The sequence below is a fragment of the Salvelinus namaycush genome, chromosome 28 (assembly GCF_016432855.1).
Source record: "Salvelinus namaycush isolate Seneca chromosome 28, SaNama_1.0, whole genome shotgun sequence".
Lineage (NCBI taxonomy): Eukaryota > Metazoa > Chordata > Actinopteri > Salmoniformes > Salmonidae > Salvelinus > Salvelinus namaycush.
In genome coordinates, this window is record NC_052334.1 from 20,809,415 (window position 1) to 20,836,053 (window position 26,639).

The 26,639-nt window shown below is 42.5% G+C and overlaps 1 protein-coding gene across 1 annotated transcript in view; it reads left to right on the plus strand.

Annotated features, from left to right (window-relative positions):
- The first annotated feature begins 3,536 nt into the window (after positions 1–3,536).
- Positions 3,537–26,639, plus strand: part of LOC120023542 (probable phospholipid-transporting ATPase VD) — a 41,737-nt gene continuing 18,634 nt past the window's right edge. The window contains exons 1-9 of the mRNA XM_038967573.1: positions 3,537–3,842; positions 10,039–10,424; positions 10,701–10,895; positions 18,227–18,431; positions 18,824–18,909; positions 19,018–19,124; positions 22,835–22,966; positions 24,463–24,575; positions 24,662–24,914. Coding sequence (XP_038823501.1) covers positions 10,141–10,424; positions 10,701–10,895; positions 18,227–18,431; positions 18,824–18,909; positions 19,018–19,124; positions 22,835–22,966; positions 24,463–24,575; positions 24,662–24,914 — 1,375 coding nt within the window. The 5' untranslated portion in view covers positions 3,537–3,842; positions 10,039–10,140. The remainder of the gene's footprint in view (positions 3,843–10,038; positions 10,425–10,700; positions 10,896–18,226; positions 18,432–18,823; positions 18,910–19,017; positions 19,125–22,834; positions 22,967–24,462; positions 24,576–24,661; positions 24,915–26,639) is intronic.

The window sequence follows — 26,639 nt, forward strand, 5'->3', positions numbered from 1 at the left end:
TAGGCATACCCCCACCCACCCTTCTTTCTTTCTGTGTATCCCCTGGTAGAGGACCTGAACTCCTGGTCATGCTGTCGTTCTGACTGCAGCTGTGGACACATGGCCTGATTTCACTGCGTTCTGACTGCAGCTGTGGACCCCTGCTTATCAAGCTTAGCCAGGTAGTCACTGCTTCTGTGTGGATGAAACATCTGCGTGTTACAAAGCCACATGCTCTAAGTCGCCTGATGTATTGTTCTCTCTACCTTCTTGCCCTTTGTGCTGTTGTCTTTGCCCAATAATGTGTGTACCTTGTTTTGTGCTGATACCATGTTGTGTTGCTACTATGCTGTGTTGATGCCATGCTATGTTGTTGTCTTAGGTTTCTCTTTATGTAGTGTTGTGGTGTCTCTCTTGTTGTGATGTGTGTTTTGACCTATATTGAATTTTTTATTTTTAATCCCAGCCCCCTAACCCGCAGGAGTCCTTATGCATTTTGGTAGGCCATCATTGTAAATACGAATTTGTTCTTAACTGACTTGCCTAGTTAAATAATGGTAAAATAAAAAGTTGTCTCTGCTCTACCAAGATGTTTCAATGGGCTGATGTGGGTAATAATAATACAAAGATCACCATTGTAAATGTATTTTCTCTTTAAAGCTTTTGTCCTTTTTATGCCGTTGTGTTTACCACTGTATATACACATACATACAGTGCATTCGGAAATTATTCAGACCCCTTGACTTTCTCCACATTGTTACATTACAGCCTTATTCTAAAATGGATTAAACAGGTTCTATCTCAAGGCCATCAGACTGTTAAAGAGCCATCACTAACATTGAGTGGCTGCTGCCAACATACTGACTCAATCTCTAGCCACTTAATAATTAAAAATTGGATGTAATAAATGTATCACTAGTCACTTTAAACTATGCCACTTTATATAATGTTTACATACCCTACATTACTCATCTCATATGTATATACTGTACTCCATACCATCTACTGCATCTTGCCTATGCTGTTCGGCCATCGCTCATCCATATATTTATATGTACATATTCTTATTCATTCCTTTACACTTATGTGTATAAGGTAGTTGTTGTGAAATTGTTCGATTGCTTGTTAGTGTAACGAACGTCGTCGGGAGAAGGAGAAGACCAAGGTGCAGCGTGGTACGTGTCCATATTTATTAAATGAACACTGAAATAACAAAAATAACAAAGATAACGACCGAAACAGTACTGGCTGGTGCAGACACACAAAACAGAAAACAACTACCCACAAACACAGGTGGGAACAGGCTACCTAAGTATGGTTCTCAATCAGAGACAAGGATTGACAGCTGCCTCTGATTGGGAACCATACCAGGCCAAACACATAGAAAAGGACAACATAGAACAAAACATAGAATGCCCACCCCAACTCACGCCCTGACCAAACCAAAATAGAGACATAAAAAGGATCTCTAAGGTCAGGGCGTGGCAGTACCCCCCCCCCCCCCCCAAAGGTGCGGACTCCGGCTGCAAAACCTAAACCTATAGGGGAGGGTCTGGGTGGGCATCTATCGCGGTGGTGGCTCTGGTGCGGGACGTGGACCCCGCTCCACCTTAGTATTGGCCCACTTAGGTGGCGCCTCTGGAGCGGAGACCCTCGCAGCGGGCTCCGGACAGGAGGGCGACTCTGGCGGCTCCGGACAGGAGGGCGGCTCCGGACAGGAGGGCGACTCCGGACAGGAGGGCGACTCTGGCGGCTCCGGACAGGAGGGCGGCTCCGGACAGGAGGGCGACTCCGGACAGGAGGGCGACTCTGGCGGCTCCGGACAGGAGGGCGTCCGTCGCTGGAGGCCTCGTGCCATAACTCCTCACTGGAGGCTTCGTGCCATGGATCACCACTGGAGGCTTCGTGCCATGGATCATCACTGGAGGCTTCGTGCCATGGATCATCACTGGAGGCTTCTTGCCATGGATCATCACTGGAGTGGAGAGACGCACAGGAGGCCTGGCTCTGGGAGAAGGCACAGGACTCACCAGGCTGGGGAGACATACAGGAGGCCTTGTCCTTGGCCGAGGCACCGGATACACTGGGCCGTGGAGGCGCACTGGCGGTCTCGAGCGCAGATCTGGCCCCACCCGTTCTGGCTGGATGCCAGCTTCCAACCGGCAAATGCGGGACGCTGGCACCGAGCACACCGGCCTGTGGATGCTCGGCCGAGACACAGTGTGCATCACCCCATAGCACGGGGCCTGACCAGTCACATGCTCGCCCCGGTAAGAACGGGGAGTGGGCTTAGGTCTCCAACCTGACTCCGCCACACTCCCCGTGTGCCCCCCCCAAAAAAATTTGGGGCTGCCTCTCGGGCTTCCTTGCCAGCCGTGTTCCCTCGTACCGCTGGTTCCCTTCTCCTGCTGCCTCCGCTCTCCTGGCTGCCTCCACCTGTTCCCATGGGAGGCGATCCCTTCCAGCCAGGATGTCCTCCCATGTGTAGGATCCCTTCCCGTCCAGAATGTCCTCCCATGTCCATTCCTCCTTTTTTCCACGCTGCTTGGTCCGTTGGTGGTAGGTAGTTCTGTAACGGCATTCAGAAGAAGAAGGTGAGGACCAAGGTGCAGCGTGATACGTGTACATATTATTTATTCGAAACTGAACACTAAATACAAAATAACAAAAGGAAAAACCGAAACAGTTCTGACAGGTGATAAAAACACTAAACAGAAAATAACCACCCACAACTACCAGTGGGAAAACAGGCTACCTAAGTATGGTTCTCAATCAGAGACAACGATAGACAGCTGCCTCTGATTGGGAACCATACCATGCCAAAACATAGAAATACAAAACCTAGACATACAAACATAGAATGCCCACCCACATCACACCCTGACCAAACAAAAAATAGAAACATACAAAGCAATCTACGGTCAGGGCGTGACAGTTAGATATTACTGCATGGTCGGAACTAGAAGCACAAGCATTTTGCTACACTCGCATTAACATCTGCTAACCATGTGTGTGTGACCAATAAAATTTGATTTGATTTGAAGTAGAGGAAGATGGGTCAAGGGGGGGGATCCTGAGAGGAGTGGTGTGAGTAGTAGATCTTTACCAGTACAGAGGGATAGGCCAACAAGTGATATATGCTTCAGTAAGATTGGATTTTTAGCATTTATATCAATGGTTATCAACTGCACTGCAGGGATGGAACATAAGTCGCAGAAAATTAAGGTTGTGGTGACAGCTGCAGAGAGGTATTTGGGTGTACAAGACTTGAAGTCAGAAAAGTTACAGGGTGTGTTGACTGATGGTGTCCTCTCCTTTCAGGCTGTTAGCCTGAGGTAGGATTAAATAGTGGAGTAGGGTGGTGTGTTTTTAGTGAGTGTAGGGTTAGATGGTATACATTTGTATTATTTTATTGTGTTTCTTTTTTCAAGAAAAGTATAAGCGAGTTATACTCCAGTCTAGTAGGTGGCGGTAATGCAATATTTATTGGATGCTAACCCCCGTTAAACCTCATCGAAGAAGTGATTCACACACAGTCTATTTCATTACAGTAACATCGTTAGGCAGGCCTGAAATAAATAATAAAAAAATGTTACTGAATGAACCACCCATCTCTTGTGGGTAGTGGCGTTCAGCTCGTCTTTTTTATACCCTGGAACAGCACTCTTATCTCGTGATTCATGATGCTGCGCAAGTGATGTTATTTTTTTAAATATATTCGCGCAAGTATGAGTAGGCCTGCTTTATCTCATGTAAATTCTCAAAACAGGTAATGTGATGTGACCACTACAGATTGTATTTGTGTTTTGTTTTACGACTCACAGCTCTCTGCTCTCAGCACAGCGAACAATGAATACTACAGGGTAAGTTCTTGACACATTTATGCATGTTTTGTTTTTACTTTATAGGCAGCCATGGTAACAAAAGATAAAGTTACTAGATTCGTTAGGCTACGTTTCGTTCAAATCAATTCTGCTGCAATAAAGAAAAAAAATGGTACAAAAATACCAAACCCAAACTGAATTAGCTAAAATCTGTGATCTATCGTTGTAAACTACTGTATTTCCGGGAAAAGCATTATGCCTTTGTAGTTAAGCCTAGTTAGCTACATTTGTCATTTTAGTTTTTTTGGCCCCCTTGGCTTTATCGCAACAATACACCTGGCCCATGTCATCATGCATGAATGATAAAGTATCTCCTAAATGGGGACATTGTCATTGTGCACACTGTGGTGAAGGATATGACAATTCTACACAGCAGAATAAATTGTGTGGAGTTTTTGAAACTATTTGTTTTCTCTTTCACTGTACACAGCAGTTTGAGAAAATCCTGTTCCTGGAGAGCTGTAGGCCAGGGTATGCAGGCAGTTGTAAAACACCTGGTTCTGGATTTGCCAGTTGAATAAGGGGGGTACAATAAAAAAATTAAGTAAAGAAAATGACAGGCACATGAGCCTGTCTTTGAAAATATGCCATTATATCAATAGAAAAGAAATGTGCTTGTATCTTCTAGTCCAGGCTATGTTGTTTTACAGATGTATAAACTATATGTAAACGTATAGTAGTTTATGAACTACTTTATAAGTCAACCTTTTAGCCCAATAATATATAAATGATAGGCCTCTCCCAGCACTAGGCCTAGGCTACACAGTTCACACTATAGAATAAACTGAAGTAGCCTACCAAAAAAAACATTACCTGGGAAATCAAGGAAAGCATGAAGGATACTCTACTGTTGAGCTTTAATACAGCACACACTCAGCCGAGGGCATATACTGGCCTGTCTTGCTAGCTGTTTTGGCATCTCACAAGGGCGTGTGAGTGAGTAACCTCAGAGTAGTTGTGATATCTGAGTTGAGTGGCGCATAAGGGATAATGCCACGGTACAAAGGATTTCTCACTTTAAAATGTATGTCAAACAAAAACCAATGATTGCAAATTTAAGCAAACCATAAAACTATGCACAAGGACTACGTTTAACAATTTGTATGGTTTGTTTAACTTTGCAATCATTGGTTTTTGTTTGACAGACATTTTAAAGTGAAAAATCTGAGTCAGTGTTACTGTGTTATCGTGGACTTGCCCATAAACATAGTTCTTCTTTTCTCTGGAACTACATTCTGTTCCTCTTAGTGACAATTATTTTCTCGAGGATCATGAAGGTTCTGTGTACACATAGCGGAACAAGATTCAAATAGAACATTTATATTATTCTGTGTTGATAAGATCTAGCATACAATGCTGTAGTATCTTGATGGTTTCACTTGTGCTTTTTCTGACCTGTGGGTTAGCAGCCTGTCAACCAATGTCTTGTTGGTAGTATAGTATTAATTTAGTCAACAAAGTAAAAGGACTAGAGTTGATTTACTGGTTACTGTAAGTATACTGAACAAAAATATAAACACAACATGCAACAATTTCAACGATTTTACTGAGTTACAGTTCATACAAGGAAATCAGTCAATTAAAATACATTAATTATGCCCTAATCTATGGATTCCACATCCATGGGTGGGCCTGGGAGGGCATAGGCCCACCCACAGGGAAGCCAGGCCCAGCCAATCAGAATGAGTTTTCCCCACAAAAGGGGTTTATTACAGACATAATAGTCCTCAGTTTCATCAGCTGTCTGGGTGGCTGGTCTCAGATGATACCACAGGTGAAGAAGCTAGATGTGGAGGTCCTGGGCTTGCGTGGTTACACGTGGTCTGCGCTTGTGAGGCCATTGGATGTACTGCCAAATTCTCTAAAATGACGTTGGAAGCGGCTTATGGTAGAGAAATTAACATTACATTCTCTGGCATCAGCTCTGGTGGACATTCCTGCAGTCAGCATGCCAATTGCTACTTCAAAATTTAGACATCTGTGGCATTGTGTTGGGTGACAAAACTGCACATTTAAGAGTGGCATTTTATTGTCCCCAGCACAAGGTGCACCTGTGTAATGTTCATGCTGTTTAATTAGCTTCTTGATATGCCAAACCTGTCAGGTGATGGATTATCTAGGGCAAATGAGAAATGCTCACTAACAGGAATGTAGACACATTTGTACACCAAATTTGAGAGAAATAAGCTTTTTGTGTGTTTGGAACATTTCTAGGATATTTTATTTCAGCTCAGGAAACATGGTACCAACACTTTACATATTGTGTTTATATTTTTGTTCACTATATTATGCTAAGTAGCTCCTCGGTGGAATGGGGACATCCTCCAGTAAGTAGCCTTATTGTTTGAGATGTCACCCAACATTGTGTAAAGCTATAGGCCTTAGTAGTCTATGCCTGGTAGCTCTATATGGATCCATTCCTCTCAGTTCGTCTAGACCAGGGCTTTTCAACCCTGTTCCTGGAGAACTACCGTCCTGTAGGTTTTCAGTCCAACCCTGCTCTAGACTTTGTTGGCTGGATTCACAACAAGTGTAGCTTTAATTTGGTGTCTTTCATGTGTGATTTCATGAAAGATTGATTTTTATCGTAATTTATTTGAATTTGGCGCTCTGCATTTTTACTGGCTTTTGGCCAAGTGGGACGTTAGCGTCCCACATATCCCAGAGAAGTTAATGTGTTTGGACCCCAGGAGGCAGCAGCTAATGGGGATCTCTAATAAATCAGTCAATTAAGGAAATCAGTCAATTTAAATAAATTCATTAGGCCCTAATCTATGGATTTCACATAACTGGGAATACAGATATGCATCTGTTGGTCACAGATACCTTTAAAAAAAAAAGTTGGGACGTGGATTAGAAAACCAGTCAGTATCTGGTGTGACCACCTTTTTCCTCATGCAGCATGACATCTCCTTTGTATTGAGTTGATCAGGCTGTTGATTGTGGCCTGTGGAATGTTGTCCCACTGCTCTTCAATAGCTGTGCGAAGTTGCTGGATATTGGCGGGAACAGGAACACGCTGTCGTACACGTTAATCCCGAGGATCCCAAACGTGCTCAATGGATGACATGTCTGGTGAGTATACAGGCTGGGACATTTTAGGCTTCCAGGAATTGTGTACAGATCCTTGCGACATGGGGCCGTGAATTATCATGCTGAAACATGAGGTGATGGCGTTGGATGAATGGCACGACAATGAGCCGCAGAATCTCGTCACGGTATCTCTGTGCATTCAAATTGCCATCGATAAAATGCAATTGTGTTCATTGTCCATAGTTTATGCCTGCCAATACTATAACCCCACCCCACCGCTGATGTCACAATGTTGACATCAACAAACCGCTCGCCCACATAGTGTGCGGTTGTGAGGCCGGTTAATTGTACTGCCATATTCTCTAAAATGACGTTGGAGGTGACTTATGGTAGAGAAATTAACATTCAATTCTCTGGCAACAGCTCTGGTGGATATTCCTGCAGTCAACATGCCAATTGCATGCTCCCTCAAACTTTTAGACATCTCATCACAACTCAGGATATGACCAAGATGCAGACACGGGAGGCGGATAGTACAGTTCTCAGATGATTTATTAGAAACACGGGGCAGGCAAAGGGCAGGTCGAGGCCAGGCAGAGGTTCGTGATCAGGTCAGAGTCAGGCAGGTACAGGACGGCAGGCAGGCTCGGGGTCAGGGCAGGCAGAATGGTCAGAACCGGGAAACAGAACTAGAGAGACAGGAAGGCAGGAGAGAACGCTTGTAAGACCTGACAAGACGTACTGGCAACAGACAAACAGAGAACACAGGTATAAATACAAGAGGGGATAATGGGAAGATGGATGACACCTGGAGCGGGGTGGAGACAAGTACAAAGACAGGTGAAACAGATCAGGGTGTGACACATCTGTGGCATTGTGTTGTGTGACAAAACTGCACATTTTAGTGGCCTTTTATTGTCCCCAGCACAAGGTACACCTGTGTAACGAACATGCTGTTTAATTCACTCCTTGGTATGCTACACCTGTCAGGTGGATGGATTATCTTATTTCAGCTCATGAAACATTTATTCATATTTTTGTTCAGTATAGCTTCAGGAGCCTAGGTCTCATGTGTGGCAAATCCACATTCCTGAGAATGAGTAAGCATATTGTATCTACACCAGTTCAGCCTAATCCACCATATTTTCTTGAGATGGGCTCATGACTCGTGCACACCGAGCCTGATGAAATCTGACATTTACAATGGGGACAACTTCTGTCACATTGGGTTATGGGTATCTCATTTTAGAAGCCTCCTGATTTCCTACTCCCTAGTTCTCACTGATAGGAAAGCCTTGGGTTTAGTGATATCTAGGCTAGTGTTACAGTCTACCTTGCCTTACAATAGAGCCACAATAGAGCTTCACTGCATTACCTTCTCTTATTTAGAAGACAGGAACATGATTATGACAAAGGAAAGCAAGTATTTCAAAGCATTGAGACACTGGCAGTCTCGGCGTAGAAGAGACTTCAAGTGAAAAACTTGAAAAAGTAAATACAATTGTATTATGGTAAATAGGTCAGGTGGTGAAGCCAGTCAAGTGTACTCTAATCAACACAAACAGTCTATATTATTAACCTGATACATCAATGTCGGTGATGATTGCACACTTCTTTGAGGGGGGCCCTAATTGATTGCGTAGGGTTTTTCCACACATGCTGAGCGGCCTCTATTAGTAGGTACAAGTAGCCTAATCTTCCCAAGAAAACTTTAACATCATTGTCAACAGTACATGGTTGGCATTAGCAATTAATGCACAGTTTCTTTCTACACAATGTCGAAAATGTTTAGCTAAAAAAATCTCCCCAATGAGGGGCACCCCTTCATAAGTCGTATATTTCCTCATGTGTAATTTAGGAGTTTTTCCAACCTCCTGCTGTTTAGATAATGAATTACAGGTGAAAATAAGTTTGAGATAGTTAAGAGGCTGCTGAAAACAGATCCTGAGAAAGTTTCAACGTAGCAGAAATAACCTATAGACAACATAGTAGTAAAAAAGTATTATTTTCATGTCTTTATTTGACCCCTTTTTATCCCCAATTTCGTGGTATCCAATTGGTAGTTACAGTCCTGTCCCATCGCTGCAACTCCCGTACGGACTCGGGAGAGGTGAAGGTCGAGAGCCGTGCGTCCTCCGAAACACGACCCAGTCAAGCAGCACTGCTTCTTGACACAACGCCCGCTTAACCCAGAAGCCAGCCGCACCAATGTGTCGGAGGAGCACCGTACACCTGGCGACTGTGTCAGCGTGCATTGCGCCCAGACCGCCACAGGAGTCACTAGTGCACGATGGGACAGGAGCATCCCTGCCGGCCAAACCCTCCCCTAACCCGGACGATGCTGGGCCAATTGTGCGCCACCCCATGGCTCTCCCAGTCGCAGCCGGCTGCTACAGAGCCTGGACTCTAACCAGGTTCTCCAGTGGCACAGCTAGCACAGGGATGCAGTGCCTTAGACCACTGCGCCACTCGGGAGTCCCAGTAGTAAACATTTTTACAACAAACTCACTTTGGCACAATACGTATGATATACGTTAGTGATAAGGAGGGCACGTGGCAGGTGTTTCCATCTCCATACTCAGACCCTTCCCATCAGTAGTGGAAGTAATGATATTGTAACGAGTAGGCTGAGAGTGGGGAAGCAAGTTCAGGGAGTGAGTGTTTTAATAAATAAAATAAACAATGAACACGAAACACAAACAACGCACCGACATGAAAGCAGAGTCAATAACACCTGAGGAAAGAACCAAGGGGAGTGACAGATATAGGGAAGATAATCAAGGAGGTGATGGAGTCCAGGTGAGTGTCATGAGGCGCAGGTGCGCGAGACGAGGGTGACAGGTGTGCAGGATAATCAGCAGCCTGATGAGCTAGAGGCCGGCGAGGAAGTATACGTGACAGATATATTGGTGTCAGAAGTACAAGGTGAGGGTCTATTATGAACTAGAAGTTATTGCCCTTTAAATACAGGCCTGAGAAAGGAGTTGGGAGTATTGCCTAAAACAATTAGTCATAGCTATGTCACTTAATCAATGCTTATCTCATGGACTCTTGCCTACTATCTGTCCTACTTCATTCCCGCTTTCTCCACAAGGTCACTACTTTTGAAACCTTTCTGATTACTGTTTTGTATTTGTTTCAGAAAAACAGCACTGTAAGCAGCCCTAAGGCAACAGAAGACCAGGTCTGGCCGCCCAGGGAGCGTGCAGGGTTCTGGGTGTAGGGTGCCCTGGCCACTGGGCCTATGGAGCAGATCCACTGGGTGAGACGCCGCTGGCAGCAGCTGGTTGCCGCAGATTCAGGTCGAGGCCAGTACTCGGCCCCTGCCGCCCTACCCACCAAGAGTTCCCCAGTGCTCCACAACACACAGCTGCTCACTGGCAAACGGAGGACGGTCATCGCCCGGCACGGACACCACCAGCATGAGTACCACAGCATCTCCAAGGGATGCCAAGGCAACAGCATCCGTACCACCAAGTACAGCCTTCTGAGCTTCATTCCCATGAACCTGTTCCAGCAATTCCACAGGTGAGAGGAATACCTAACCTCATGCTGATTTACACAGGGGATGGGGTAGACCATACCTGATTACAATCAGGCAATCATGTTTGTTGATGTTGGGAAATAACTTCTACTCGAGCAGGAGTGCATAGGAGTCACTTGATTATAATCATGCAATTAGGTTTGTTGTGAATTAACTCAAAATGAGCAGATGCCAAATGGAGACTGCAGTGTGCCCATAAGTGTACAGGTAGCCTTAGTCGATGTGGGATTTATCAAGCCCCTCTCGCCCCTCCTCCTCAGGGTGGCCAACCTGTACTTCCTGTTCCTGGTGATGCTGAACTGGATCCCAGTGGTGGAGGCGTTTCAGAAGGAGATCACCATGATTCCCCTGGTAGTGGTGCTCATCGTCATCGCCATCAAGGATGCCCTGGAGGACTACCGCCGCTACCGCTTTGACCAGAAGGTCAACAACAACATCGTTACAGTGTACAGCGGGTGAGTGGGAAGGCTGGACAACAATGGCCATAATGGCCAGGGTTTATCGTTTATAAGGGAAATAGATCAACAACAGTCACCGTGTTGTTACATACTACTTCATACATAGTTATACAGTTGAGTGTTTTTTGTTATTACACAATGCACAAACGGAATAAGTTATGGTAATTATTACTATTGGTAACATTGTTCTAATAAAATATCCTTAGTTACCAGATACATTACAGCATTACGACATAGGTATATTGATTTTATGATGGCTAGTATTCAAACTGAAGGTCTTAAAACATCTTGAACACAAACTTCATATCCCACAGTCCTCTGTGTTAATCAGCACCAAAGCACCATGGCCTTTTCACAATTGAATTTGCTCAACTCCTGCGTCCTCTCTCTGTCTCGCCTCCATTTGAAAAAGGTCAAGGGTAATCGAGGAGAGGCGGCGAGAAGAGGAAACGTGAACGAAAATGTGCTTGTATGAAATTAGACTCTCCTTCTCATCAGGCAAATTACGTTTACAGGGGTGGATCCCAAAATAAATGTGTAAAGTGATCAAAACAAATTATGTTAGTTGTTTAAGACATTTTATAGATAAAACATGTGTGCATGCTTTTCTCCACTGACAAAACAAAATATGATTCAGGGGGGGTGTGACAGATTTAGTAGGACTCAGGTAGGATACACATGACTATCCTCAATGAAAGGTGGCTATCAAGGAGGGGAGGACACTCTTTCGTTTGCCTACTAACAAATTGACATCTCCTCAACCACTTATCGGTTTCCAAGTAACGGAGGAGTGAGGACAGAGGAGAGAGGAAGGAGAAGAGAAGGTGGAGGATGGACTTTTGCCCAAATGAGAAAAGACCCATGAATTGCATACTGGGACTTCCTGTAACAGTAGGATCAAAGGTGAAGTAGAAATTTACATGATACAGTCTACAGTTCTGTATTACCATTAGCATACCAAACATGAACACATTTTCTAGAGAGCCTGAAGCTGAGGACCGTTGATCCTTACACTGGATTATATGTTGGTTATTGTAGATTCAGTTGTCTGTGTGACTGTATGTGGTATAAAGAGCACCATATATACAGCACAGATAATCTATGGGCTTGCTCATTTACCCATTCCTTTGTGATGTCAAGGGTTTCTCAATCCCTATTCATAGAAAGTCATAAAAGTTCAACTTTGAGTTGTTTGTTTATGACATGGAGTGTGGAGGAGTGGCTCTTGGTCTTTAAGGCAGCGAGGTGGAGTGTTAGTGAAGTGCCGGAGAGATACTCTCCACCATGACAGAAACAAAGCTCTCCCCGGCAAAGTAGCTGTCTTTCTATATCTAAACTTCACCCTGGCAACTCAACATCCTGGATCATGATAGACGATGACAGTAAAACAGAGTGGGCATTTGAATCTAGATGCAGAGCTCGGTCGGTCACAAGTGGCTGGAAATGCCGGAGAGAGATACAAGGGTTGACTTGAATTTTAATCAAGGTCACCAATAAGTAAACCCTCTGGATTTTAACTGGTGGAGTCTTTCACTGAGCTTAGGAGTCATGTACAGCTTGGAGCGGCCGGTCCGAGGACAAAGTTCCAGTCCGAAGGACCGACTGGGGAGGACGAGGAGGATGGTGGTATCCTCCCTCACAGAGGATGAAGAGCTGACGGAAATCCTCAAGTCATACAGCAGTAACAAGGTGACCACCACCAAGTACTCCTTCCTCTCATTTATCCCCAAGAACCTGTTCGAACAACTCCACCGCTTTGCCAATATCTATTTCATATTCCTGGCAGCTCTGAACTTTGTTCCAGTGGTCAATGCCTTCCAGCCGGAAATCAGCATTATTCCCATTCTCCTGGTGCTGGCAGTGACGGCAGTAAAGGATCTTTGGGAAGACTACAGGAAACACAAGTCGGACAAGTTCATCAACGGACTGGTCTGTGAGATTTACAGCAGGTAAATACACTCAGTGTAAATTTTAGTAGAGCATAGGGTTGTTTGTTATCTCTGAATGGGAGCAAATGGAATTAGTACTGCTTATATGGGGTAAACTGATTTGCTAGAACATGGTTTGAAATGTTCTAGCTTGTGCACGAGATCCTTTTACAGGTTAACATTCTGATAGCTATATAGCAAATTGACCAGTAATTATATGTGACAGCTACTTTTACAGGTAAACAAAACGTACAGACCTGTAGTTCTGCAGCTTCTTCTTTATACTTACTAGGGTTGTATATGGTGCCATCAAACTGACTAGCATGCTAACTAGATCAGGTACAGTGCGTTCGGAAAGTATTCAGAACCCTTCACTTTATCCACATTTTGTTACGTTATAGCCTTATTCTAAAATGGATTAAATATATTTTTTTACTCATCAATTTAAACACAATACCCCATAATGACAAAGCGAAAACAGGTATTTCAATTTTTTTTGCTAAGGTATTAAAAATAAAAACAGAAATACCTTATTTACATAACAATTCAGACCCTTTGCTATGAGACTCGAAGTTGAGCTCAGGTGCATCCTGTTTCCTTTGATCATCCTTGAGATGCTTCTACAACTTGATTAGAGTACACCTGGGGTAAATTCAATTGATTGGACATGATTTAGAAAGGCACACACCTGTCTATATAAGGTCCTACAGTGCATGTCAGAGCAAAATCCAAGCCATGAGTTCGAAGGAATTGTCCGTAGACCTCCAAGACAGGATTAAGTCGAGGCACAGATCTGGGGAAGGGTACCAAAAAATGTCTACAGCATTGAACGTTCCCTGCCTCTATCATTCTTAAATAGACAAAGTTTGGAACCACCAAAACTCTTCCTAGAAGGGCCTTGGTCAGATAGGTGACCAAGAACCTGATCACTCTGAAAGAGCTCCAGAGTTCCTCTGTGGAGATGGTTTTCCTTCTGGAAGATTCTCCCATCTCTGCAGCACTCCACCAATCTGGCATTTATGGTAGAGTGGTAAGACAGAAGCCACTCCTCTGTAAAAGGCACATGACAGCTCGCTTGGAGTTTGCCAAAAGGCACCTAAAGGATACTCAGACCATGGGAAACAAGATTCTCTGGTCTGATGAAACCAAGATTGAACTATTTGGCCTGAATACCAAGCGTCACGTCTGGAGGAAACCTGGCACCATCCTTACGGTGAAGCGTGGTGGTGGCAACATCATGTTGTGGGGATGAACAGCGCAAAGTACACAGATCCTTGATCAAAACCTGCTCAGGACCTCAGACTGGGGGGAAGGTTCACCTTCCAATAGTACAACGACCCTAAGCAAACAGCCAAGACAACCCAGGAGTGGCTTCGGGACAGGTCTCTGAATGTCCTTGAGTGGCCCAGCCAGAGCCCGGACTTCAACCTGATCGAAAATCTCTGGAGGTACCTGAAAATAGCTGAGTAGCAACGCTCCCCATCCAACCTGACGGAACTTGAGAGGATCTACAGAGAAGAATGGGAGAAACTCCCCAAATACAGGTGTGCCAAGATTGTAGCGTCATACCCAAGAAGACTCTGGGCTGTAATCGCTGCCAAAGGAGCTTCAACAAAGTACTGAGTAAAGGGTCTGAATACTTATGTTAATGTGATATTTCATTTTTTATTTATTTTTATTTTTATAAATGTGCAAACATTTCGAAGAACCTGTTTTTAGGTGGGGTATTGTGTGTAGATTGATGAATACAATTGAAAAATACAATTTCATCCATTTTAGAATAAGGCTGTAACGTGACAAACGTTGAAAAAAAATTGAAAAAAGTCAAGGGGTCTGAATAGTTTTTAAATGCACTGTATATGCTGAACTGAAAGTAGGACAAGTTGACAATATCTAATTACAAGGGGTTAAATTATACCATCTGTGGTTGTAAAACATAATTGTTGTGCCATGTGAGAGATGGACACACACACATCTCACTCAATTCCTCTCATGTCTCTCTGCACATAAGGCCTTGACAAGAGAAATTCATTGTTCAATGGGTGTGTCCTCACTTGTTGAGGTATCTTTATCATAATCTATTTTGCTCAGGATGGGGTTGCTAACCCCATATCAAATCTATCCCCTTTTCCGGAGTCTAGGAGTGAGTGGTCGAGGTAGCCTATTGGTTCTTCCTCACAGGTCTACATGTCCCACCATGCAATCGTTCATATCCTCAGGCTTACAGAGGCCAGACAATCCTTAGGGCAGGAGTAGTTTCTGCCGCGGGACCATTTGTGTTGTATAATAATTTGTACACTGCAAATTGACCACAACTAAGCCCAAAAAGAGGTTGTATTTGAAAATAATAATTTCGTACCTTGATTACATTGAGACACAATCATCTCTTTTTTTATTTGTGGGAAAATATTTTCTAAATTAAACTCATCATTTTTAGCTGAATTCCTGGTGATTTGAGTCTTTTTTGACCAAAAACTAAAAACTTTAGGGGGCCAACAAATATCACTCGCAGGCTGATTATGGACCACTGGCCGCCTGTTGCCGACCCCTTTCCTAGGGCCTATCCATACCAACTATCTTTACCATACATGTAACGTTTGTCGTCAGAAGGAGACCAAGGTGCAGCGTGGTAGGCGTACATTCTTTTATTTCAATGTTCCACCAAGAAAAAACAATAAACAATACAACGAACGAAACGCTTCATGCACTCAAACAAAGACAAGATCCCACACTGAAGGAGAGAAAAAGGGCTGCCTAAGTAAGATCCCCAATCAGAGACAATGAAAGACAGCTGCCTCTGATTGGGAACCACACTCGGCCAAACACAAAGAAATAGAGAACATAGAATGCCTACCCAAATCACACCCTGACCTAACCAAACATAGAGAATAACAATGATCTCTAAGGTCAGGGCATGACAATATATTTTATATTTTGGTTGAATAACAAACCACAGTATTACAGTAATTTGTTTCTCAGTCTCTTTCCTGCCAGGAAAGGGTGGTGGTGGTGGACAGTAAAATAAATGATTAACCTTGAGATGTGTTCACACGCTCTGGCTCATAGCTGCCTTGGTTGAACATTGTGTGTTTGAGAAGCCTTACACTCACTCCCTCTGATTGACTTGAAGACTTGTTTCTTAACACCCACCCTACCTTACAGTTGGCATGGTTCCATCTTGCATGTTGCTGTGCACCCAAACACAGGTCACTGACCAAAATGTAGACAAAAAAAGTGCAGGGTTAATGGTGTTTCCTGGAGTTTTTACAATGTGTAAAATACGTAACCATGTCTGTGTTTCATGGTTGTTTAGAGAGACATGTTCCTTTGCTTGTGTGAATACTGCTCATATGTGTGAAACTGTTATTTTGTTGTCTTTTGTGGTATTGTTAGTAGAGGTCGACTGATTAATCGGAATGGCCGATTTAATTAGGGCCGATTTCAAGTTTTCATAACAATCGTAATCGGCATTTTTGGACACCGATTGTGGACGAATTTTTAAAATTATTATATATATTTTTTTTACCTTTTATTTAACTAGGCAAGTCAGTTAAGAACACATTCTTATTTTCAATGACAGCCTAGGAACGGGGGGTTAACTGCCTTGTTCAGGGGCAGAATGACAGATTTTTACCTTGTCAGCTCGGGGATTCGATCTTGCAACCTTCCGGTTACTAGTCCAACGCTCTAACCACTCTTACATTGCACTCCACGAGGAGCCTGCGTGGCAGGCTGACTACCTGTTACGCGAGTGCAGCAAGAAGCCAAGGTAAGTTGCTAGCTAGCATTAAACTTATCTTATAAAAAACAATCAACCTTAACATAATCACTAGTTTATCTAGCGTGTCCTGCGTTGCATATAATCGATGCGGTGCCTGTTAATTTCTCATCGAATCACAGCCTACTTCTCCAAAAGGGTGATGATTTAACAAGCGCATTTGCGAAAAAAGCACTGTCGTTGCACCAATGTGTACCTAACCATAAACATCCATGCCTTTCTTTAAAATCAATACAAAGTATATATTTTTAAACCTGCATATTTAGTTAATATTGCCTGCTAACACTACTTTCTTTTAACTAAGGAAATTGTGTCATTTCTCTTGCGTTCCATGCAAGCAGTCAGGGTATATGCAGCAGTTTGGGCCGCCTGGCTCGTTGCGAACTGTGTGAAGACCATTTATTCCTAACAAATACTGTAACACATCATTGAAGGTTGTACAATGTAATAGCATTATTTAGACTTAGGGATGCCACCCGTTAGATAAAATCCTGAAAGGTTCCGTATTTCACTAAAAGAATAAACGTTTGGTTTTCAAAATGATAGTTTCTGGATTTGACCATATTAATGAGCTACGGCTCGTATTTCTGTGTGTTATTATGTTATAATTAAGTCTATGATTTGATATTTGATAGAGCAGTCTGACTGAGCGGTGGTAGGCAGCAGCAGGCTCGTAAGCATTCATTCAAACAGCACTTTCGTGCATTTGCCAGCAGCTCTTCGTTGTGCTTCAAGCATTGAGCTGTTTATGACTTCAAGCCTATTAACTCCCGAGATTAGGCTGGTGTAACCGATGTGAAATGGCTAGCTAGTTAGCGGGGTGCGAGCTAATAGCCTTTCAATCGGTGACGGCACTCGCTCTGAGACCTTGAAGTAGTTGTTCCCCTTGCTCTGCAAGGGCCGCAGCATTTGTGGAGCAATGGATAACGATGCTTCGAGGGTGGCTGTTTTCGATGTGTTCCTGGTTCGAGCCCAGGTAGGGGCGAGGAGAGGGACGGAAGCTATACTGTTACACTGGCAATACTAAAGTGCCAATAAGAACATCCAATAGTCAAAGGTATATGAAATACAAATGGTATAGAGAGAAATAGTCCTATAATTCCTATAATAACTACAACCTAAAACTTCTTACCTGGGAATATTGAAGACTCATGTTAAAAGGAACCACCAGCTTTCATATGTTCTCATGTTCTGACCAAGGAACTTAAACGTTAGCTTTTTTACATGGCACATATTGCACTTTTACTTTTTTCTCCAACACTTTGTTTTTGCATTATTTAAACCAAATTGAACATGTTTCATTATTTATTTGAGGCTAAATTGATTTTATTGATGTATTATATTAAGTTAAAATAAAAGTGTTCATTCAATATTGTTGTAATTGTCATTATTACAAGTAAATAAATAAAAAAAGGCAGATTAATCGGTATCGGCTTTTTTTGGTCCTCCAATAATCGGTATCGGCGTTGAAAAATCATAATCGGTCGACCTCTAATTGTTAGCAAAGTTTTAACAACAGCGGGGGACTTCAGGCCTTCGTCATATTTGATAGTACGCACATGGTCCCACTCTCATTGCCCTCAAGTAGTTAACAGGTTATCTTGTGGTCTTTTTTACCATAGGAAACGGCAGACGTATGTGGACCAGCGTTGGCAGGATGTCCATGTGGGGGACTTTGTCCGTCTGTCCTGTAATGAGATCATCCCTGCAGACATGCTGCTGCTGTACTCCTCTGACCCCCACGGCGTCTGCTACATCGAGACGGCCAACCTGGACGGGGAGACCAACCTCAAACAGAGACAAGTGGTCAGAGATCTGCCACGACAGGTATGTGGCCCTCATTGGTTTGAACATGCTGTTATCATTAAATCATCATGATGGCACTTCAGTGTTTGAAGTACTTGAGGCTTAAGTCTTAAAGCAAGCGTGCAAGAGACGGGGCGGCTCGCCCTGCCTAAACAAAACACTGCCGTTTATTGAACAGCTAAAGGTGGCGTGGCACAATAATCAATAAAAAGCTTGATAAAACATGACACAAGAAGCTGTAATTTACCGGCATTACGCAACTGCACTGTATATCTGTGTAAAAAGCTGTACGCATCCCGTAAAGGTATGGTGTAAGGAAGAAGAACATCAATAGGGATTAGGTCAAATATTGTCCTTGGGTCTAGTGGGAAAATGACTACAGAAATATTTAGTGTGTATGTCATGTGTTTCAGGGTTCTGAGTTGACTCCAGAGAACTTCCACAGCCGCATAGAATGTGAGAACCCCAACAACGACCTCAGCCGGTTCCGAGGTTTCATGTGAGTCTGGTTTTAGTGACTACAGACACTGTATGAAGACAGACGTCATTTTATAAACTTTTGAAAGGAAAGGTAACTTCATTATTTATTCTTATTTGTTTCCTACAGGGAGTACCCCAGTAAGGCTCGTGTGGGCTTACACAACAACAACCTCCTTCTGCGAAGCTGCACCATCCGCAACACGGAGACCGTCATAGGCATTGTGGTCTATGCAGGTAAGAGGGTGAAACAATCCTCTTTCCTCAGGTCTAGCTCTTGCTAGGGTTTGGAGTATCCCATTATCCAACCCGGGTGTCCACAGCTGGTTTTCATCATATTTCAAGTTATACCTGGACAACCAGCAGGACTGTGGCAGTTTAGCACCTTTGAAAAGCGTTAAAAGACGGGCAAAGTGCTGTTTTTTAGACCGATTTGCCTCATGATTTGTCAACTCTTGCACAATTTTTGTCCTTCACATCGTAGTGCTGCTTCAGGCTCTTTGTGTGTCTTGACCAATCGGATTCACGGAAATCACAGGTCACGCGGCCCGGGTACAACGCACAAAGTGCGCTCACAACTATCCTCCGGTATTTATTTAGCAAGCGTGATAACACATTACTCCAGACAGACACAAGCAAAAACTCTTACATAAATTTAGCACTTATACACCTAAACATTAGCGATCTGACATGCAGTATTGCATGGAAACTAGACAATTTTTCCGTCTGATCAACTGTAGGCTACTAACAACAACAGCTGCATAGTCTGGCCTACTATGCACCCTGTCCCTCTGGCCAGGGTAAACAGAGCGGTAACATTGTGTATTTAAAGCCCATTTCTTTGTCAGAAAATGTGAATGGGATCAAATGTGGTTTATATTCAAAATGTTGCTGACTAGGCTACTACCTAGCTAATCCAAAATGATTAACTGGAATTAATCAATAAAAACAATAGCTGACATAGACTGTGAGTTAATTTTAAATTAGGCCTACAGTTGCATAGGGCAGGACTACATGATGCAAACCTGTATAAAGCATGCTCAGCCCTGTGAGTTTTATTGCTAAATCATGTTGCTTTCTGTCTGTCTGTGTAGAGGAAAATTCCTAGTCCTTCTTTAAAATATAATTCATATGATCAAGTACAAGGTTTCTGCAGTTTTACAGGGTTTTCATCCTCCCCAAGGCCATTTGTTTTTCCAGGAGTTAAAAAAAAACATGTGACGTGATTAGAAAAACTCTGGTCCCATCATAGCCCATATTAAATCTTTTTACAACAGATTAAGCAAGTCATAAGAATAGTCCAAGGCCCCAGAATAGTTTTTTACACCACACCACTCTGGGACCTCTGGTGTCACCTCTGGTAACAGACTATGCTGGTGAGAGATTAATCTGCCTCTCGTGTACTCAATAACACTGAACCTGAATCTTCTGTCATAAAGCCTATATAATACTGCCCTTATGGAAAAATGGCTGTTGAGAGAACTACCACATTGTCCTGCCCCCATAATCTATATCAGTTGGCTGCTAGGAATGTAGCCTGCCCCTAGTTCCTTTATGCCTTGTCCCCACTAAACATAGTCAGGCAGGGCTGACTACAACACTGCAGGCTAAACCAGTCTGTCTGCTCAGGCACATAAGGTTTCTGCTCCCATTATTTTACTACAAAATCCATACAGGTATACAGTTACATCAGCTCTGGTACCATCAATGGCTTTCTATATATGACATTCATCTCATTTTCTTTCATTTTTCAGCAGCAAAAATGAAGGCTTTTGACGTTTTGTGCACTGCATTTTAATGTCTATGCAATTTTATTGTAAAGAATTTCTCTGTTGTTGTTGTAGAATTGTATGTAGAGTTATGCCGTAAGGGTACTATCACCTCTGCATGTTTATTCGTCACCCACAAACAAATACGGTATTTTGACCCAGGTCTGCTGCAGTGGTGGAAAAAGTACCCAACTGTCATACTTGAGTAAAAGTATAAATGCCTTAATAGAAAGTTACTCAAGTAAAAGTGAAATTCAGCCAGTAAAATACTACTTCAGTAAAAGTCTAAAAGTATTTGGTTTTAAATATACTTAAGTATCAAAAGTAAACGTAATTGCTAAAATATACTTAACTATTAAAAGTAAAAGTATAAATCACTTAAAATTCCTAATATTAAGCAAAGGAGACGGCACCATTTTCTTGTTTTTAAATTAACGGATAGCCAGGGTCACAGGCAGTAGGGATGACCACGTGTTCTCTTGATAAGTGTGTGAATTTTACTATTTTCCTTTCCTGCTAAGCATTCAAAATGTAATGAGTACTTTTGGTTGTCAGGAAAAATGTATGGAGTAAAAAGTACAATATTTTCTTTAGGAATGTTGTGAAGTAAAACTTGTCAAAAATATAAATAGTAAAGTACAGATACCTCAAAATACTACTTAAGTAGTACTTTAAAGTATTTTTACTTAACCTGTCTAGGACTTGGAACCCCTTCGCCAACAGCCAATAAAATTGCAGGGCGCCAAATACAAATCAACAGAAATCTCATAAATCAAATTTCTCAAACATACAAGTATTAGGCACCATTTTAAATATAAAATTCTCATTAATCCAGCCACAGTGTCTGTTTTCAAAAATGCTTTACAGCGAAAGCTCCACAAACGATTATGTTAGGTCACCACCAAGTCACAGAAAAACCCAGCCATTTTTCCTGCCAAAGAGAGGAGTCACAAAAAGCACAAATAGAGATAACATTAATCACTAACCTTTGATGATCTTCATCAGATGACACTCATAGGACTTCATGTTACACAATACATGTATGTTTTGTTCGATAAAGTGCATATTTATATCCAAAAATCTAATTTTACATTGGTGTGTTATGTTCAGTAGTTCAAAAACATGCTATGATTTTGCAGAGAGCCACATGAATTCACAGAAATACTCATTATAAACGTTGATGAAAATTCAAGTGTTATGCATGGAACTTTAGATACACTTCTCCTTAATGCAACCCCTGTGTCAGATTTTTAAAAAACTTTACGGAAAAAGCATAATCTAAGAACGGCGCTCAGAGCCCAAACCAGCCAGAGAAATATCCGCCATGTTGGGTAGTCAACATTATTCATAAATAGTATTATAAATATTCACTTACCTTTGATGATCTTCATCAGAATGCACTCCCAGGAATCGCAGTTCCACAATAAATGCTTGTTTTGTTCGATAATGTCCATCATTTATGTCCAATAGCTTCTTTTGTTAGGGTGTTTGGTAAACAATCCAAAAGCGCGATCTGGTCCATTCGGACGAAACGTTCAAGAAGTTATATTACAGGTCGAGGGAAATTGTTAAACTAAGTATAAAATCAATCTTTAGGATGTTTTTATCGTAAAAGTTCAATAATGTTCCAACCGGAGAATTCCATTGTCTGTAGAAAAGCAATGGAACGAGAGCTACCTCTCAAGTGAAAGCGCGTGACTGAGAACGAGGCTGTAGGCAGACCCCTTAGTCAAACAGCTCCCATCCGGCCCCCCTTCACATGAGCAGCCTGACACAACGTTCTAAAAACGGTTGACATCTAGTGGAAGCCTTAGGACGTGAAAAATAACCCATATCCCACTGTGTATTCGATAGGGGTGAGTTCAAAAACTACAAACCTCAGATTTCCCACTTCCTGTTTGGATTTTTTCTCAGGTTTTTGCCTGCCATATCGTTCAAACAGTTTTAGAAACGTTAGAGTGTTTTCTATCCAATACTACTAATAATATGCATATATTAACATCTGGGACTGAGTAGGAGGCAGTTCACTCTGGGCACGCTATTCATCCAAAAGTGAAAATGCTGCCCCCTATCCCAAACAAGTTAAGTACTTTGCACTACTGGTCTGCTGTAAAAGCACACATACATGTACATTTACATGTAAATAGCCATGGTTGTGTTGTGTGATCTTGAACGCAGGTCACGAGACCAAAGCCATGAAGAACAACAATGGACCGAGGTATAAACGCAGTAAATTGGAGCGCAGGCTGAACGTGGACGTGCTGTGGAGCGTTGTCCTGCTGGTCATCATGTGTCTGACTGCAGCTATAGGTCCGTACTGATCAATATAACTGACCAAATCTATATGAAAACATGTGTCCGACCACAGCTATACAGTAGGTCTGTATTGCTCTCAATTTAACTGACCACAGCTGTATGTTTGCTGGCCAAATCTATATGAACACACTACTTATCTTGTCCTACCACACAGTTCTTGGTCTTTGCTGTTTTACCACAGCTACAGTTGAAGTCGGAAGTTTACATACACTTAGGTTGGAGTCAATAAAACTTGTTTTTCAACTACTCCACAAATTTCTTGTTAACAAACTATAGTTTTGGCAAGTCGGTTAGGACATCTACTTTGAGCATGACACAAGTGATTTTTCCAACAATTGTTTACAGACAGATTATTTCACTTATAATTCACTGTATTACAATTCCAGTGGGTCAGAAGTTTACATGCGCTAAGTTGACTGTGCCTTTAAACAGCTTGGAAAATTCCAGAAAAGGATGTCATGGCTTTAGAAGCTTCTGATAGGCTAATTGACATCATTTGAGTCAATTGGAGGTGTACCTGTGGATGTATTTCAAGGCCTACCTTCAAACTCAGTGCCTCTTTGCTTGACATCATGGGAAAATCAAAAGAAGCAAGGAAGAAGCCACTGCTCCAAAACCGCCATAAAAAAGCCAGACTACGGTTTGCAACTGCACATGGGGACAAAGATTGCACTTTTTGGAGAAATGTCCTCTGGTCTGATGAAACAAAAATAGAACTGTTTGGCCATAATGACCATCGTTATGTTTGCAGGAAAAAGGGGGAGGCTGGCAAGCCAAAGAACACCATCCCAACCGTGAAGCATGGGGGTGGCAGCATCATGTTGTGGGGGTGCTTTGCTGGAGGAGGGACTGGTGCACTTCACAAATCATCATGAGGATGGAAAATTATGTGGATATATTGAAGCAACATCTCAAGACATCAGTCAGGAAGTTAAAGCTTGGTCGCAAATGACCCCAAGCATACTTCCAAAGTTGTGGCAAAATGGCTTCACACAGCCCTGACCTCAATCCCATAGAAATTTTGTGTGCAGAACTGAAAAAGCATGTGCGAGCAACGAGGCCTACAAACCTGACCCAGTTACACCAGCTCTGTCAGGAGGAATGGGCCAAAATTAATCAAACTTATTGTGGGAAGCTTGTGGAAGGCTACCCAAAATGTTTGACCCAAGTTAAACAATTTAAAGGCAATGCTACCAAATACTAATTGAGTGTATGTAAACTTCTGACCCACTGGGAATGTGATGAAAGAAATAGAAGCTGAAATAAAGCATTCTCTACTATTATTCTGACATTTCACATTCTTAAAAAAAAGTGGTGATCCTGACTGACCTAAGACAGGGAATTTTTACTAGGATTAAATGTCAGGAATTGTGAAAAACTGAGTTTAAATGTATTTGGCTAAGGTGTATGTAAACTTCTGACTTCAACTGTATAGCGCTGCTGTAAACAAGTATTTTGACCACATCCGTATCATTCTTTGTGTCCCCCAGGCCATGGTCTCTGGCTCAGGAACCTGAAGGATGCTTCCTTTCTGATCCCTGACACCACGTCTCCTGCCCTGTCTGGCTTCTACCTGTTCTGGACCATGATCATAGTTTTACAGGTAGGTAGCACACTAAATGTCTTAAAACTTTGTGTTAATATGCTAAATTCATGATGCTAAATTATCTTCCATTCTCTCCTTGGAAGGTGCTCATCCCCATCTCCCTGTATGTTTCCATCGAGATCGTCAAACTGTGTCAAATCTTCTTCATCCAGAACGACGTGGACTTCTATAATGAGTATATGGACTCCAGGATCCAGTGTCGGGCCCTGAACATCACAGAGGACCTGGGTCAGATTCAGTATGTGTTCTCAGACAAGACTGGCACGCTGACAGAGAACAAGATGGTGTTCCGGCGCTGCACCATTGCTGGGGTGGAGTACCCCCACGAGGAAAATTGTGAGAAGTCAAAGTACATTTTTCTACACAACACAACATTTTCCATCAGGGGTACTCATGATTAGGGTTGCAAAGGGAGGGTATATTACTGGAAACGTTCAAAGTTTACCAGTAAAATATCAGAATTTTAGTATCTTTCAGGGATTTTAGACATCTAGTGGCCCTTTTGGGTACTTCAGATTATCACAGGTGTATGTAATCATCTCTGGCCCTCTAAAATAATATATGATTTTTTTTATATACAGTACCAGCCAAGTTTGGACACACCTACTCATTCAAGGGTTTGTCTTTATTTGGACTATTTTCTACATTGTAGAATAATAGCGAAGACATCACAACTATGAAATAACACATATGGATTCATGTAGTAACCAAAAAAGTGTTAAACAAATCAAAATATATTTTATATTCTTCAAAGTATCCACCCTTTGCCATGTTGACAGCTTTAGACACTCTTGGCACTCTCTCAACCAGCTTCACCTGGAATGCTTTTCCAACAGTCTTGAAGGAGTTCCCACATATGCTGAGCACTTGTTAGATGCTTTTCCTTCACTCTGCCGTCCAACGCATCCTAAACCATCTAAATTGGGTTGAGGTAGGGTGATTGTAGAGGTCAGGTCATCTGATGCAGCACTCCATCACCCCTTCTTGGTCAAATAGCCCTCACACATCCTGGAGGTGTGTTTTGGGTCATTGTCCTGTTGAAAAACAAATGATAGTCCCACGAAGTGCAAACCAGATGGGATTGCATATCGCTGCAGAATGCTTCGGTAGCCATGCTGGTTAAGTGTGGCTTGAATTCTAAATAAATCACTGACAGTGTCACCAGCAAAGCACCATCACACCTCCTCCTCCATGCTTCACGGTGGGAACCACACGTATGGAGATCATCCGCTCACCTACTCTGCGTCTCACAAAGAAACGGCGGTTGGAACCAAAAATCTCAAATTTGGACTCCTCAGACCAAAGGACAGATTTGCACCGGTCTAATGTCCATTGCTTGTGTTTCTTGGCCCAAGCAAATCTCTTATTATTGGTGTCCTTCAGTAGTGATTTCTTTGCAGCAATTCGACCATGCAGCCCAAATAAACGTTCATTAGAGTTACCAGCCTCAGAAATTGCAGCCCAAATAAATGCTTCATAGAGTTCAAGTAACATACACATCTCAACATCAACTGTTCAGAGGAGACTGTGTGAATCACAGTCTCCTCTGAACAGTTGATGTTGAGATGTGTATGTTACTTGAACTCTATGAAGCATTTATTTGGGCTGCAATTTCTGAGGCTGGTAACTCTAATGAACGTATCCTCTGCAGCAGACGTAACGCTGGTTCTTCCTTTCCTGTGGCGGTCCTTTATGAGAGCCAGTTTCATTATAGCGCTTGATGGTTTTTGCGACTGCACTTGAAGAAACTTTAAAAGTTCTTGAAATTTTCCCTATTGACTGACCTTCATGTCTTAAAGTAATGATGGACTGTTGTTTCTATTTGCTTATTGGAGCTGTTCTTGCCATAATATGGACTTGGTCTTTTACCAAAAAGGGCTCTCTTCTGTATACCACCCATACCTTGTCACAACACAACTGATTGGCTCAAACGCATTAAGAAGGAAAGAAATTCCACAAATGACCTGTTAACAAGGCACACCTGTTAATTGAAATGCATTCCAGGTGACTACCTCATGAAGCTGCTTGAGAGAATGCCAAGAGTGTGTAAAGCTGTCATCA